Source organism: Somniosus microcephalus, chromosome 3 (genome assembly GCF_052327205.1).
Source record: "Somniosus microcephalus isolate GS21.2 chromosome 3, FLI_Smic_1.0, whole genome shotgun sequence".
NCBI lineage: Eukaryota > Metazoa > Chordata > Chondrichthyes > Squaliformes > Somniosidae > Somniosus > Somniosus microcephalus.
In genome coordinates this window covers 175,346,270-175,361,671 of record NC_140989.1, presented here as the reverse complement: position 1 = coordinate 175,361,671, position 15,402 = coordinate 175,346,270, and the positions used below count along the sequence as shown (strand labels likewise).

Sequence of the window (15,402 nt, the reverse complement as noted above, 5' to 3'; positions counted from 1 at the left end):
GGTGTCTCGGTCTGTACCCCGGGATCTCTCGGTCTGTACCCCGGGGTCTCTCGGTCTGTACCCCGGGGTCTCTCGGTCTGTACCCCGGGGTCTCTCGGTCTGTACCCCGGGGTCTCGGTCTGTACCCCGGGGTGTCTCGGTCTGTACCCCGGGGGGTCTCGGTCTGTACCCCGGGGGGTCTCGGTCTGTACCCCGGGGGGTCTCGGTCTGTACCCCGGGGTGTCTCGGTCTGTACCCCGGGGGGTCTCGGTCTGTACCCCGGGGGGTCTCGGTCTGTAGCCCGGGGTCTCGGTCTGTACCCCGGGGGGTCTCTGTCTGTACCCCGGGGTCTCGGTCTGTACCCCGGGGGGTCTCTCGGTCTGTACCCCGGGGGGTCTCTCGGTCTGTACCCCGGGGTCTCTCCGTCTGTACCCCGGGGTCTCTCGGTCTGTACCCCGGGGTGTCTCGGTCTGTACCCCGGGGTCCCTCCGTCTGTACCCCGGGGTGTCTCGGTCTGTACCCCGGGGTCTCTCAGTCTGTACCCCGGGGTCTCTCCGTCTGTACCCCGGGGTCTCTCAGTCTGTACCCCGGGGTGTCTCGGTCTGTACCCCGGGGTCTCTCCGTCTGTACCCCGGGGTCTCTCGGTCTGTACCCCGGGGGGTCTCTCGGTCTGTACCCCGGGGGGTCTCGGTCTGTACCCCGGGGGGTCTCGGTCTGTACCCCGGGGGGTCTCGGTCTGTACCCCGGGGTCTCTCGGTCTGTACCCCGGGGTCTCTCGGTCTGTACCCCGGGGTCTCTCGGTCTGTACCCCGGGGTCTCTCGGTCTGTACCCCGGGGTCTCTCGGTCTGTACCCCGGGGTCTCTCGGTCTGTACCCCGGGGTCTCTCGGTCTGTACCCCGGGGTCTCTCGGTCTGTACCCCGGGGGGTCTCGGTCTGTACCGCGGGGTGTCTCGGTCTGTACCCCGGGGTGTCTCGGTCTGTACCCCGGGGTCTCTCGGTCTGTACCCCGGGGTCTCTCGGTCTGTACCCCGGGGGGTCTCGGTCTGTACCCCGGGGGCTCTCGGTCTGTACTCCGGGGGGTCTCGGTCTGTACCCCGGGGGGTCTCGGTCTGTACCCCGGGGTCTCTCGGTCTGTACCCCGGGGGGTCTCGGTCTGTACCGCGGGGTGTCTTGGTCTGTACCCCGGGGTGTCTCGGTCTGTACCCCGGGGTCTCTCGGTCTGTACCCCGGGGTCTCTCGGTCTGTACCCCGGGGTGTCTCGGTCTGTACCCCGGGGTGTCTCGGTCTGTACCCCGGGGTCTCTCGGTCTGTACCCCGGGGTCTCTCGGTCTGTACCCCGGGGTCTCTCGGTCTGTACCCCGGGGGGTCTCGGTCTGTACCCCGGGGGCTCTCGGTCTGTACCCCGGGGGGTCTCGGTCTGTACCCCGGGGGGTCTCGGTCTGTACCCCGGGGGGTCTCGGTCTGTACCCCGGGGGGTCTCGGTCTGTACCCCGGGGGGTCTCGGTCTGTACCCCGGGGTCTCGGTCTGTACCCCGGGGTCTCTCGGTCTGTACCCCGGGGTCTCTCGGTCTGTACCCCGGGGTCTCTCGGTCTGTACCCCGGGGTCTCTCGGTCTGTACCCCGGGGTCTCTCGGTCTGTACCGCGGGGTCTCTCGGTCTGTACCCCTGGGTCTCTCGGTCTGTACCCCGGGGGGTCTCGGTCTGTACCCCGGGGTCTCTCGGTCTGTACCCCGGGGTCTCTCGGTCTGTACCCCGGGGTCTCTCGGTCTGTACCCCGGGGTGTCTCGGTCTGTACCCCGGGGTGTCTCGGTCTGTACCCCGGGGTCTCTCGGTCTGTACCCCGGAGTCTCTCAGTCTGTACCCCGGGGTGTCTCATTCGCCTCACCCAATGCCTGTGAGATCTTGCTGTGTACATTTGGCTGCCGCATCTTCCTGTATAACAACTCAAAATACTGCGGATGCTGGAAATCTGAAACAAAAATGAAAATGCTGGAAACAGCAGGTCAGGCTGGAGAGAGAAACAGAGTTGACGTTTCAGCTCAATGACCTTTCATCAGAACTGATCAGAATCTTTCTGATGGAAGGTCATGAACCTGAAACGTTAACTCTCTCTCCACAGATGCTGCCTCCCCTGCTGAGTGTTTCCAGCATTTTCTGTTTTTCTATAAATAATTAGCACCTTTTTAAGGTCCAATTACTTTTTGTGTACTTAAACTCTTCTAATCCCCCATAAGTGGTGTGTGGTTACAGTTTGCACAGTTTAAATAAAGCTAATTACATTGCATGCAGTCTTGTTTGGTTTCTTCAATAGCAGTCTACAGTATAGTAGAGCAGTCATAGCGTGTCATCATTATATCAGCCATCGTGTATAGCGCTTGCCCGGACACACCCCCTATAAGTGGTGGGGACTGTAATAGGTTGCAACCTTTTTGGGAACAAGTGGATCTAATGGGTGCTTCTGTTTTTACAGGCACAAACACAAGTAAAAACGTTAGAGGACACGCTGGAGAAACTGAAGCTAGAATCCCAAAACACGGAACAGGTACTTTTTTCCATTTACTCCATAGGAACAGGAGGAGGCCATTCAGCCCCTCAGACCTGCTCCGCCATTCAATTGGATCATGGCTGATCTGTACCTCAACTCTCATTCACCCGCCGTTGCTCCATATCCCATACCCAACAAAAATCTATCAACTCAGTCTTGAAAGCTCTAATTGTCCCCCAGCATCCACCACCTTTTGGAGGAGAGAGTTCCAAATTTCGAATACCTTTTGTGTGGAAAAAGTGCTTCCTGGTTTCACTCCTGAGTGGATGAGCTCTAATTTTAAGATCATGTACCCTTGTTCTTGATTCCTCCACCAGAGGGAATAGTTTCTCTATATCTACCTAAGCGAATGCTCCTGTAACCTTGAAGGCCTTGGCCTAGAAATTCAGTGGGCTGCGCCACCCGTTAGCGCCTTAAGAGGGCGCCAAGTGGGTCGGAAGCCACTGGCCACGCCTCCCGCTAAATTTAGCGGGACGCTAATGGCGGCGCTAGCCGTTAGCGCTGCGCTGCTACGGATGACGTCATCGGTGTGCGCAGCGCCCCGCTAACGCCCTGATCGCGAAATTTAGATGTGCCCCCTGCTTTAACGCCGGACGCTATTTGCGACCAGTTCAGGGGGGGGGCCTACCTGCGGCAGTAGAGGTGCTAATTAAAGGAGGTGCGGGGCGGCCATTTTTTTTTGCTGGCCGCCTGCCAGCACCTCTCTGCGCTGCCGTCCCCAGCCTCCTGAGCCCCCCCCCCCGTGGCGCTGCGGCACGTTGCGCAGCGATATTCAGCTGCAGCGCCCCAAGAGGGATGCGGGGCGCCTCCAGTAGCGCCGCACTTCCCTCTGGGGCGCACAAACTGAATTTCCAGCGGGCGGCCGCGACTGCTTCCGGGGTGCTACTTTTAGCGCCCTGGCGAGGCTAGCGCCCCAAACGGGGCGCTCCTGAATTTCTAGGCCCTTGACTCCTTGCCTAGGGACAGGTCCATGGGCACTGGTTGCCTCCAGCTGTCTTACCTGAGGACTCATTGAACTGTGGAGCCTTATGCCCACATTCCTATATTCCGACAGGGGTCACTGTTCACTGTTCACCAACTGGGAGTGGAGAGGTGTCGTTTGAGTACTTCTGAAGTGATTTGAATCTGTTTTCTCCTCAGATGAAGGAGATGGTCGCTGAGTTAGAGGCGCAGCAACAACACCAATTAGAATCTGCACACACACAGTGTCAGAAACACTCGCTACAAGTAAAGGAGGTGAGTGTGGCCAGGGATGTCTGTCTTTTATTTCAGTTTCAGTCAATTTGTGAACATGTTTGCCTACAGGGCATCAACAGATTCAGTCAAAGTAACTCACGGGAAACTTGGGGGTCTCTCAGTCTATACCCGGAAACACCGGGACTGTACCCGGGGTCTCTCAGTCTGTACCCCGGGGTCTCTCAGTCTGTACCCCGGGGGGTCTCAGTCTGTACCCCAGCATCTCTCAGTCTGTACCCCGGGGTCCCTCAGCCTGTACCCCAGCGTCTCTCAGTCTGTACCCCGGGGTCTCTCAGTCTGTACCCCGGGGTCTCTCAGTCTGTACCCCGGGGTGTCTCAGTCTGTACCGCGGGGTCTTTCGGTCTGTACCCCGGGGTCTCTCCGTCTGTACCCCGGGGTCTCTCGGTCTGTACCCCGGGGACTCTCGGTCTGTACCCCGGGGTCTCTCAGTCTGTACCCCGGGGTCTCTCAGTCTGTACCCCGGGGGGTCTCTCGGTCTGTACCCCGGGGGGTCTCGGTCTGTACCCCAGGGTCTCTCAATCTTAGCAGCAGCCTGAAGTTAGCTACACTCTGTGGGACCAGCTGCTTAATGTTGCCTCACGCGCACTTGGCATGAATGCAGTAACGACTCAGATTGCTGACCTGGTTCCCAACTTATAGTGCTGCTGTTGTATCAAAACGCACCCAGCCATTCTGCACTGTTGTATAACTGAACTACAAGATGTGAATAGGGCCCATTCAGGGGTAAGGGCAAATCTTTCAGAAATGTCCCAAATGCATTCTCTCTCTCTCTGTCTATTATGTGTACTTGTCCTCGCAATGTGAACTGTTTGTTGATGCTATCTCAGTGATGATGGCTGGCATCGGATGGTTCCACTACTGCTGCTAAACCTCCCATTGCAGCAAAAGAGTGTTGTGGTTTTAATAAAAAGGCATCAAAACACCACTAAATGTGTGGTATAACTCTGGTGTTAAATGAGGCCTGGAACTGGCCCATCACATTACATTGTTCTTAATTGAAGATACTGATTTGCTCTCCTTTTTTCCTCCTTTGCAGTTAAGCGAGCTCTTAATAGAATCACAAAGCCAACTTGAAATGGCCAATAAAGAGGTACAGAAACACAGTGAGGAGCTTTCACAGGTGAGGATCATTCATTGTGTAACCGTAATCTCAGTGTGCCTTCACTTCAAGTAAATCTTCAATCTAACAACATGCACTTAAAACTCAGCTAAAGGGTACTTTTATTATCAAAATAAAATGGCTCTAACTTCTGATCTTAACTTGAGGTGACTTGCTTATCCTGGTGACCGGGAAGTGTTTCATTGACTGGTAATGTAAGTTAAAGCAGGAAATGGGAGGCACACTGTTCACAGTCTGACCAGCCCCAAGAAGATGGTGTATTCAGGATCTGAAAGCTCTGATAGTATTTCAGTGAGGAATCTGTGCCGGATTTGACTCGCTGGTAACTTGGATTCTATTCTTCTATTCTTCTGTAGACCCTTTCCACGTATAATGTTGATGTGGTGTGCTGTGGTGCATGCACACCTTGTAGTGGAGATGGGGGCAGGTTGTGGGTGTTTAAATCCCCTGCAATCTCTCTGATATTTTTTAATATATCGGACTACTCCTTCCTGCGAATGCAAAAGAAGGTGCCTTAAATCACTCGATGGAATGCCGAAACAACGGGTTTTCTTCCACAGTTAATCAGTTCTGCAATACGACCAGAGAGAGAGAAGCCATTACCTGGAGCCTTAAGATGCTCACAAACCCAGTGGAGTGGGTCATGCTCTTTGTGCGATGGGGTTTATGGGGAAACTTGTGATTTTTTAAACAATGTATTTGTTACATTATAAATGTTATTTTCAGAGGTGTAAGAACCATCGTGGTGGCTATAGCTCAGGGAACATTTTGTTTTGCTGCATTGTGATTGGATAGAATGATTTTTAGTGGAGCGTGATTGGCCAGAGAATGGAAATTGGGGTTTTGTGTAACAGGATTGGTTAGTTTCCACTTTTGTTGGTCACCAATCAGAAAGGAGAAAAAAAAGCTATAACCAAGGAAAGGTGACAGGCAAATTTAGCAGTCACAATAGAATGCTATTATAAAGACACAGCTTTTATGTAAGAAATACGTAACTGATATTTTAAGAAGCAACTAATCAGTTATTAAGTCGGGGGTAAGAATTTAAGAGAGCCCAAGATTTGCTGATGGGATGAACAATGATTATGAGTTTGGTGCCCTGTCCATCCTTCACACAGACAATTCCCCCTTTCTGCCTTCCTCTTTGGAATCGACCAACTCTGCAGGGGTGTAGTTCAGAGTGCCAGCAGCCCTCCAGCACCTTGCCCATCAGACACTTCTTCCTCTGTGACTCTCGACAGGCTGTTCAGCCACAGGGGCTCACACTTCGCCCTGTCGTGCTGAGCCCAACTGTAGCATTGCCAGCCCTGCAGAGATTAGCGAACGGGAGTCACACCTGGGACCACCTCATATCCAGCTAATATTTTATCTGCCAGGTCCTCAAACAACAACAAAAACAAAAAACATGCCTTTATATAGCGCCTTTAACGTAGTAAAACATCCCAGGGCGCATCAGGGGAAGCTGCGTGAGGTTTTGTTCCTCACATCACTTTGGTCCACTCGAGAGTGAAGCTCTTTCCTGAACTCCAGAAACAGCCACCCACCCACCACTGCACAGTTATCAGTTATTAATAGTTTCCCTTTTTTGTTTTTCTTTGAAGGTTTTTACGATTATAAAGGGGACTAACAAAATTGGTTGCGGCAAATCGTTCATTCGAGTGAAGATTCTAGAAATGCAGGGAGCACAAGTTTTTTAAAAAAATTAACAGAAGTGAGAAGACAAGGCAGATAGAAATCTTTGACAAGGGCTGATAGAATTGTGCCCAAGATAGAATTCCCTTGATAGAAGTGTGGGATAAGAAAGAAACAACATGCATTTCTATAGCGCCTTTCACGACCTCAGGACGTTTCAAAGCGCTTTACAGCCAATTAAGCACTTTTGAAGTGTTGTAATCACAGAATCACAGAAACCCCACAGTGCAGATAGAGGCCATTTCGGCCCATCGAGCCTGCACCGATACATATCCCACCCGATCCCCGTAACCCCTACACCAACACATATCCCACCCTATCCCCGTAACCCCACGTATTTAATCCCCCTAACACTAAGGGTCAATTTATCATAGCCAATCAACCTAACCCGCACATCTTTGGACTGTGGGAGGAAACCGGAGCACCCGGAGGAAACCCACGCAAACACGGGGAGAATGTGCAAACTCCACACAGACAGTCACCCGAGGCCGGATTCGAACCCGGGTCCCTGGCGCTGTGAGGCAACAGTGCTAACCACTATGCCACTATGTAGGAAACGCAGCAGCCAATTTGCACACAGCAAGCTCCCACAAATAGCAATGTTATAATGATCAGATAATCTGTTTTTAGTAATATTGGTTGAGGGACAAATATTGGGAGAGTCCCCCTGCTCTTCTTTTGAAATAGTGCCAGAGGATCTTTAATATCCACCCGAGAGGGCAGACGTCTCATCTGAAAGACAGCACCTCTGACAGTGCGGCACTCCTTCAGCACTGCACTGGAGTGTCAGCCTGGATTTTGTGTTCAAGTCTCTGGAGTGGGACTTGAACCCACAACCTACTGACTCAGAGGCAAGAGTTATAAGAGGAGGTCACTGAAACCTAGAGATGGTCATTAAAACAAATACTATAAATGTGTTCAAGAGCCAGTGGGGGATAAATTCAGCTCACCACCACCAGTTTTGCGCCTGAAAAACATTCAGCCCGAAGTTGAAGGGGGGAGGGGAGCACCTCGGCCACCCCATTGACGCCCAAGACCCACCTGATTCCATGCTTGGAATCTGTCGAGCCCCAAGTGGCGAGATGTGTTGGTGAGGCCCGCTTGGCGCCCGCAGCTCCCCACTTCTGTTCAAAGGACGTCCGAAGCCAAACTTGGCTCAGGCTTCAGGCCAGCAGGGCCTTGGGGGTGGAGCAAGCGCTCCACCAACTTACCGGGCATTTGGGGCAGAGGTTGGATTTCACCCCCACCCCATATAGATGTGTTTCTGGAGAGCAAAGGGATATGGTCAGAAGGCCGGTGGCTGGGATTGATCTGTGATGAGCTGGCTGGGCCTAATGGCCTTTTCTTGTTCCTAAAAGCAACCCTTGGGTCTTTGGCTTCTACCTGTGTTTGATGCTTCTTTGCACCTGATTGAAAACAGCTTAACCTATACTCTGGTGTGTTTTTGTTTTGTGCTGGTGGGGTGGTGTGCTTTGTTCAATGGGTGCAGTTTTGTGCATTATAAGTGAGCTTTGCTGCTCCCTATTCCAGGTGAAGCAGCAACTGTGTGAAATGGAGATCCATATGCACGATGGAGAGTCGGTTGAGTCACTGACTGATCAAGTTGAGCAGGAGCCTGCCAAGGTTAGGGTGGTGAGATGCTCATGCATGGCTGGGAAGAGCACGCTGGTCTATAACGTTGGCCACGAACACCTTACGCCTCTTTAGCCTCACTGTGCTGTGTGTAGCCATACACTGCCCCTGCAAGGCCAATGTTTTAACCCCCTGTGTCCATGTGTCTAACCTATGTCTGCGCAGCATTTCCCCTACTGAAAATAACCATATTCATCGCCTAAACCTCAACTGTTTAATTCCATCTCCAACTTTCCATCTCTTTGTTGACTATCATTCATCACCTGTGAACTGTGCAGTAAATAATTCCACTGTCTTCTGTATTTCTTGTACAGCTTAAAATCCAACTGGAAGAAACTGTGATCAGCGAGCAGGCACAGAGACAGAAGCTGGCTGAAGAATTTGAAAAGGTGCAGTTTTTTAAAAACGAAATGCTAACTTTTTTTAAAATTAGATTATTTATCTTCTGGTAAATGATTCCCTGCCATTGGCCTACCTGGGCTCGACACTTCTGTTGCTGGGTTGGGGGGGGGCGGGATTGCCTGTTCTGGGACCTCCGACAGCGCTCCTCTACCTGGTCAGCAAGGGGTTCGAGGGACATCTTGAATCGCTCCTGTTTCCTTCGTAACGAAGGGACATCACAGTCTCTACTTGACTGGACTTGGATCAGGAGATCATTGAAGCTGGGATCAAACTTAATGTTCACCCTTCACATTGTGGGCTAGTTCTGTAGTGCTCATGTTGTCTTGAAGACCTATTTTGTTGCAGACTATTTCAGAAGAATCAGTCAGCCCTTCCCTTGGAACAGTAAAATGGTTGCCTATAAAGGTTATTGACGTACTACCCAATTAGCCAATTTTCATGCATGAGTCTAGTTAGTGTGTGTTGTCAATGGAGAAAGTCAACAACAACTTGCATTTATATAGCACCTTTAACGTAGTAAAACGTCCCAAGGCGTTTCACAGGAACGTGATCCGACAAAATTTCACATCGAGCCAAAGAGGGCGACATTAGGACAGGTGACCAAAAGCTTGGTCACTACAGCCAAATTAGATTAAATACTCTCCCAACAATCCCACACCAGCACTTTCCAGCACGAGTCACTCGCTAGCAGTTTGGACAGGGGCCTTGGCTTCCTTCATAGCCCAGGGGTACTCGGGACAACTGCTGCCCTGTCGAGAGATCAGCTAACTCTGAACAGAGATCTGGGTCAACCTCGTGTTAATGTTTTGAGTGACTTGTCTTACCGCTGAACCATACTATCCCCCTGACGTGGGACAGGTACATTTCTGTGCCATGGATTGCGTAACGTGCGGTTATATGTAGCTGTTACTTTCATGTATTTGCTGCGGATCTTATATCCGTGGTTTCTAATCAGTGCCGATACACATCTTTATATTAGGCCCAGAGATCCGCATTGAACCTGCAGGAAGAGCTGGAGAAGCTAAGGGCAGCTGGAGACAGTGTCACCTTTGATGGAGAGGATATCGTTCAACTAAAGGTAGTCTTGATGCATTTTGTAGTGTCTGCTCTACATGTGCACTCTCTACTGTATCTTATTTTCCCCACTCTAGGGTCTTGAATTTCAGTGTGCCGTGAGGCAGGCTTTTAGGCATGCAGGGGGCTAAAATCCCGAATTCGGGGGTCCTGACACCATCCCGCCCAAAACCCGCCTCCACGTAAGAAACATAGAAACATAGAAGATAGGAGCAGGAGTAGGCCATTCGGCCCTTTGAGCCTGCTCCGCCATTCAATGCGATCATGGCTGATCATCCAATTTCAGTACCCGGTCCCTGCTTTCTCCCCATACCCCTGGATCCCTTTAGCCTTAAGAAATATATCCAACTCCTTCTTGAATATATTTACTGAATTGGCTTCTACTGCCTTCTATGGTAGAGAATTCCACAGGTTCACCACTCTCTGGGTGAAGAAATTCCTCCTCATTTCTGTCCTAAATGGCTTACCCCTTATCCTTAGACTGTGACCCCTGCTTCTGGACTCCCCGACCATCGGGTACGTCATTCCTGCATCTAGTCTGTCCAGTCCTGTCAGAATTTTATAAGTTTCAATGAGATCCCCTCTCATTCTTCTAAACTCCAGCGAGTACAAGCCCAATCGACCCAATCTCTCTTCATACATCATTCCTGCCATCCCAGGTATCAGCCTGGTGAATCTTCGCTGAACTCCTTCCATGGCAAGAACATCCTTCCTCAGATAAGGCGACCAAAACTGCACACAATACTCCAGATGTGGTCTCACCAAGGCCCTGTACAACTGCAGCAAGACATCCTTGTTCCTGTACTCAAACCCTCTCGCTACGAATGCCAACATACCATTTGCCTTCTTAATCGCCTGCTGCACCTGCATGCTTACCTTCAGCGACTGGTGCACAAGGACACCCAGGACTCGTTGCACTTCTTCTCCCAATCTATTGCCATTCAGATAATAATCTGCCTTCCTGTTTTTGCCACCAAAGTGGATAACCTCACATTTATCCACGTTATATTGCATCTGCCATGCTTTTGCCCAACCCTGGTTTAACGAAGAGTGCAGGAGAGCATGCCGGGAACAGCACCAGGCATACCGAAAAATGAGGTGTCAACCTGGTGAGGCTACAACACAGGACTACTTGCATGCCAAACAACGGAAGCAACATGCGATAGACAGAGCTAAGCGATCTCACAACCATCGGATCAAATCAAAGCTCTGCAGTCCTGCCACATCCAGTCGTGAGTGGTGGTGGACAATTAAACAGTTAACAGGAGGAGGAGGCTCCAAAAATATCCCCATCCTCAATGATGGTGGAGCCCAGCACGTGAGTGCAAAAGACAAGGCTGAAGCATTTGCAACTATCTTCAGCCAGAAGTGCCGAGTGGATGATCCACCTCGGCCCCCTCCTGAGGTCCCCAGCATCACAGATGCCAGTCTTCAGCCCATTCAATTCACTCCATGTGATATCAAGAAACGGCTGAAGACACTGGATACTGCAAAGGCTATGGGCCCTGACAACATTCCAGCAATAGTACTGAAGACTTGTGCTCCAGAACTAGCTGCGCCCCTAGCCAAGCTGTTCCAGTACAGCTACAACACTGGCATCTACCCGGCAATGTGGAAAATTGCCCAAGTATGTCCTGTCTACAAAAAGCAGGACAAATCCGACCCGGCCAATTACCGTCCCATCAGTCTACTCTCAATCATCAGCAAAGTGATGGAAGGTGTCGTCAACAGTGCTATCAAGCGGCACTTACTCAGCAATAACCTGCTAACTGACGCCCAGTTTGGGTTCCGCCAGGGCCACTCAGCTCCTGACCTCATTACAGCCTTGGTCCAAACATGGACAAAAGAGCTGAACTCAAGAGGTGAGGTGAGAGTGACTGCCCTTGACATCAAGGCAGCATTTGATCGAGTGTGGCATCAAGGAGCCCTAGCAAAACTGAAGTCAATGGGAATCAAAGGGAAAACTCTCCATTGGTTGGAATCATACCTAGCACAAAGGAAGTTGGCTGTGGTTGTTGGAGGTCATTCATCTCAATCACATGACATCACTGCAGGAGTTCCTCAGGGCAGTGTCCTAGGCCCAACCATCTTCAGCTGTTTCATCAATGACCTTCCCTCCATCATAAGATCAGAAGTGGGGATGTTCGCTGATGATTGCACACTGTTCAGCACCATTCGAGACTTGTCAGATACTGACGCAGTCCGTGTCCATATGCAGCAAGACCTGGACAACATTCAGACTTGGGCTGACAAGTGGCAAGTAACATTCGCACCACACAAGTGCCAGGCAATGACCATCTCCAACAAGCGAGACTCTAACTATCTCCCCTTGACATTCAATGGCATTACCATTGCTGAATCCCCCACTATCAACATCCTGGGGGTTACCATTGATCAAAAACTGAACTGGACCAGCCATATAAATACTGTGGCTACAAGAGCAGGCCAGAGGCTGGGAATTCTGCGGCGAGTGTCTCACCTCCTGATTCCCCAAAGCCTTTCCACCATCTACAAGGCACAAGTCAGGAGTGTGATGGAATACTCTCCACTTGCCTGGATGAGTGCAGCTCCAACAACACTCAAGAAGCTCGACACCATTCAGGATAAAGCAGCCCGCTTGATTGGCACTCCATCCACCACCTTCAACATTCACTCCCTCCACCACCGGCGCACTGTGGCTGCAGTGTGTATCATCTACAAGATGCACTGCAGCAACTCGCCAAAGCTCCTTCAACAGCACCTTCCAAACCCGCGACCTCTACCACTTAGAAGGACAAGGGCAGCAGACGCATGGGAACATCACCACCTACAAGTTCCCCTCCAAGCCACACACCATCCTGACTTGGACCTGTATTGCCGTTCCTTCACTGTCGCTGGGCCAAAATCCTGGAACTCCCTTCCTAACAACATTGTGGGTGTACCTACACCATATGGACTGCAGCGGTTCAAGAAGGCGGCTCACCACCATCTTCTCAAGGGCAATTAGGGATGGGCACTAAAACAGGCCTAGCCAGCGACGCCCACATCCCATCAATGAATAAAAAATTAAAAAAATCACCCAACCTGTCCAAATCATCCTGGAGTTTCTCGGCATCCTCCTCACAGCACACACGCCCACCCAGCTTTGTGTCGTCTGCAAATTTGGAGATATTACATCTAGTTCCCTTGTCTAGATCATTAATATATATTGTGAACAGCTGGGGTCCAAGGACCAATCCCTGCGGTACCCCACTAGTCACTGCTTGCCACTCGGAAAAAGACCCGTTTATTCCAACTCTTTGCTTTCTGTCTGCCAACCAGTTCTCTATCCAAGTCAATACCTTGCCCCCAATCCCATGTGCCTTAACTTTACACGCTAATCTCTTATGCGGGACCTTATCAAAAGCCTTCTGAAAGTCCAAATGCACCACATCCACTGGTTCTCCCTTATCTATTTTACCAGTTACATCCTCAAAAAATTCCAGATTAGTTGAGCACGATTTACCTTTTGTAAATCCATGTTGACTTTGTCCGATCCCGTTACTGTTTTCCAAGTGCTCTGCTATTACATCTTTTATAATGGACCCTAGCATTTTCCCCACCACCGATGTCAGGCTTACCAGTCTGTAATTCCCCGTTTTCTCTCTACCACCTTTTTTGAATAGTGAGGTAACATTAGCTACCCTCCAATCCATGGGTACTGTTCCAGATTCCATCGAATGTTGGAAGATGATCAGCAATGCATCTACTATTTCTAGGGCCACTTCCTTAAGTACCCTAGGATGTAGATTATCAGGCCCTGGGGATTTATCCGCCTTGAATTCCATCAATTTCCCTAACACCATTTCCCTACAAATACTGATTTCTTTCAGTTCCTCCCTTTCATCAGACCCTATGTTCCCCGACATCTCTGGGAGGTTATTTGTGTCCTCCTTTGTGAAGACAGAACCAAAATATGTATTTAATTGGTCTGCCTTTCTTTGTTCCCCATTATAAATTCCCCTGATTCTGACTGCAAGGGACCCACGCTTGACTTCACCAATCTTTTTCTCTTCACATATCTATAAAAGCTTTTACAGTCAGTTTTTATGTTCCCTGCAAGCTTACTCTCATATTCAATTTTCCCCTTCTTAATTAATCCCTTTGTCCTTCTTTGTTGAATCCTAAGCTGCTCCCAATCCTCAGGTTTACTGCTTTTTCTGGCCAATTTATATGTCCTCTCCTTGGATCTTATGCTATCCCTAATTTCCCTTGTTAGCCACGGTTGAGTCATCATTTTTGTTTTATTTTTATGCCAAACTGGGATGAACAAATTCTGTAGTTCATCCATGCGGTCTTTGAATGTTTGCCATTGCCTATCCACCGTCAACCCTTTGAGTGACATTCCCCAATCAATCCTACCCAACTCGCGCCTCAGACCATCGTAGTTTCCTTTATTTAAATTCAGGACCCTAGTCTCTGAGTCAACTACTTCATTCTCCATCTTAATGAAGAATTCGATCATATTATGATCGCTCCGACCCAAGGGGCCTCGTACAACAAGATTGCTAATTAATCCTTTCTCATTACATAATACCCAGTCTAAGATGGCCTGATCTCTGGTTGGTTCCTCGACATATTGGTCCAGGAAACCATCCCGTAAACACTCCAGGAATTCCTCCTCTACAGTATTGTTACTAATTTGGTTAGCCCCAATCTATATGTAGATTAAAGTCACCCATGATGACTGCTGTGCCCTTATTGCATGCTTCTCTAATTTCCCATTTAATGCCATCCCCAACCCCTGCATTACTGCTTGGAGGTCTATATACCACTCCCACTAACGTTTTCTGCCCCTTGGTATTTCTCAAGTTTCAAAGGAGGTGGGTACCCGCCCCACACTGGGACCTGCCGACCTGAGGCGGGAAGGGATTAGTGCCAATTAACTGCCTGTTAACAGATAGTTAACAGGCAGTTTTTAGCCTAATCCCTATTTTGAGGGGTGTCGTGTGGGATTCCCGATGGCTCCAAACCACGCCAGGTTAGAGCAGGCGGGCTTGGAGGGGTCGCGATGTCGGTGTTCAGGTGAGTGATGGGTGCATGAGTGCAAAGGTAAGTGTGTTTGGTGTGTGTAAAGTGTGTAAAGAAGTTTAAATTACCTGTACTTACCTTAACAGCCTTTCTTCCTCTAGGTTTTGGGAGTCCATCACTCAGCCGGCACTGAAAGCAAAATGGCTGCGATCTGTCAAAAGTGACAGCCTGCAGCTTTCATTGCCGGAGAGATTTCTAACTGAGTCTGTGTAGAATGAGTCAGGTTAGAAGTCAGACTGTCAGCGTTTGACAGCTTCAAACAGCTGTGAAACACTGATATTTCATCTGTCAAGACGTCTTGACAGATTAAATTTCAGTCTGTGACGTCACCTGTTGCCGGGTGGCCCTTAATTGGCCTGCTGAGCCCACTGGGCGGGCTCAACAAGGTCAATCAAGGGAAAATCGCGTGGGTTGGCCGGACGTCGATGTAGGCGGGACTAAAACCAGAAAGCTGTAGTCCCGCCTCCTTCCCGACTGCTGAAGCCCTAAGAGTCACTTACCAATTCCACCTGTGGTATAACACATCTATCTTATATCTTATATCTCTATATATCTATTCTCTCTCTCTAAAAGCGGCTCTTCTGTCTGTCCCGATGTCTGTCTGTCTGTCCCGATGTCTGTCCGTTCTCTATATGTTTGAAAGTTACAGAG

General features: G+C 50.2%; 1 protein-coding gene across 3 annotated transcripts in view; it reads left to right on the top strand.

Annotated features, from left to right (window-relative positions):
- The window catches only part of LOC147121593 (ribosome-binding protein 1-like), a 241,499-nt gene that overhangs the window by 122,232 nt on the left and 103,865 nt on the right, over positions 1-15,402 (top strand). The window contains exons 15-20 of one of the 3 annotated variants that reach the window (XM_085981955.1): positions 2,451-2,522; positions 3,666-3,761; positions 4,819-4,902; positions 8,125-8,217; positions 8,541-8,615; positions 9,608-9,706. In XM_085981955.1, the coding sequence (XP_085838081.1) occupies positions 2,451-2,522; positions 3,666-3,761; positions 4,819-4,902; positions 8,125-8,217; positions 8,541-8,615; positions 9,608-9,706 (519 nt within the window). The remainder of the gene's footprint in view (positions 1-2,450; positions 2,523-3,665; positions 3,762-4,818; positions 4,903-8,124; positions 8,218-8,540; positions 8,616-9,607; positions 9,707-15,402) is intronic. The other 2 variants (XM_085981956.1, XM_085981957.1) reach the window with 2 other exon arrangements.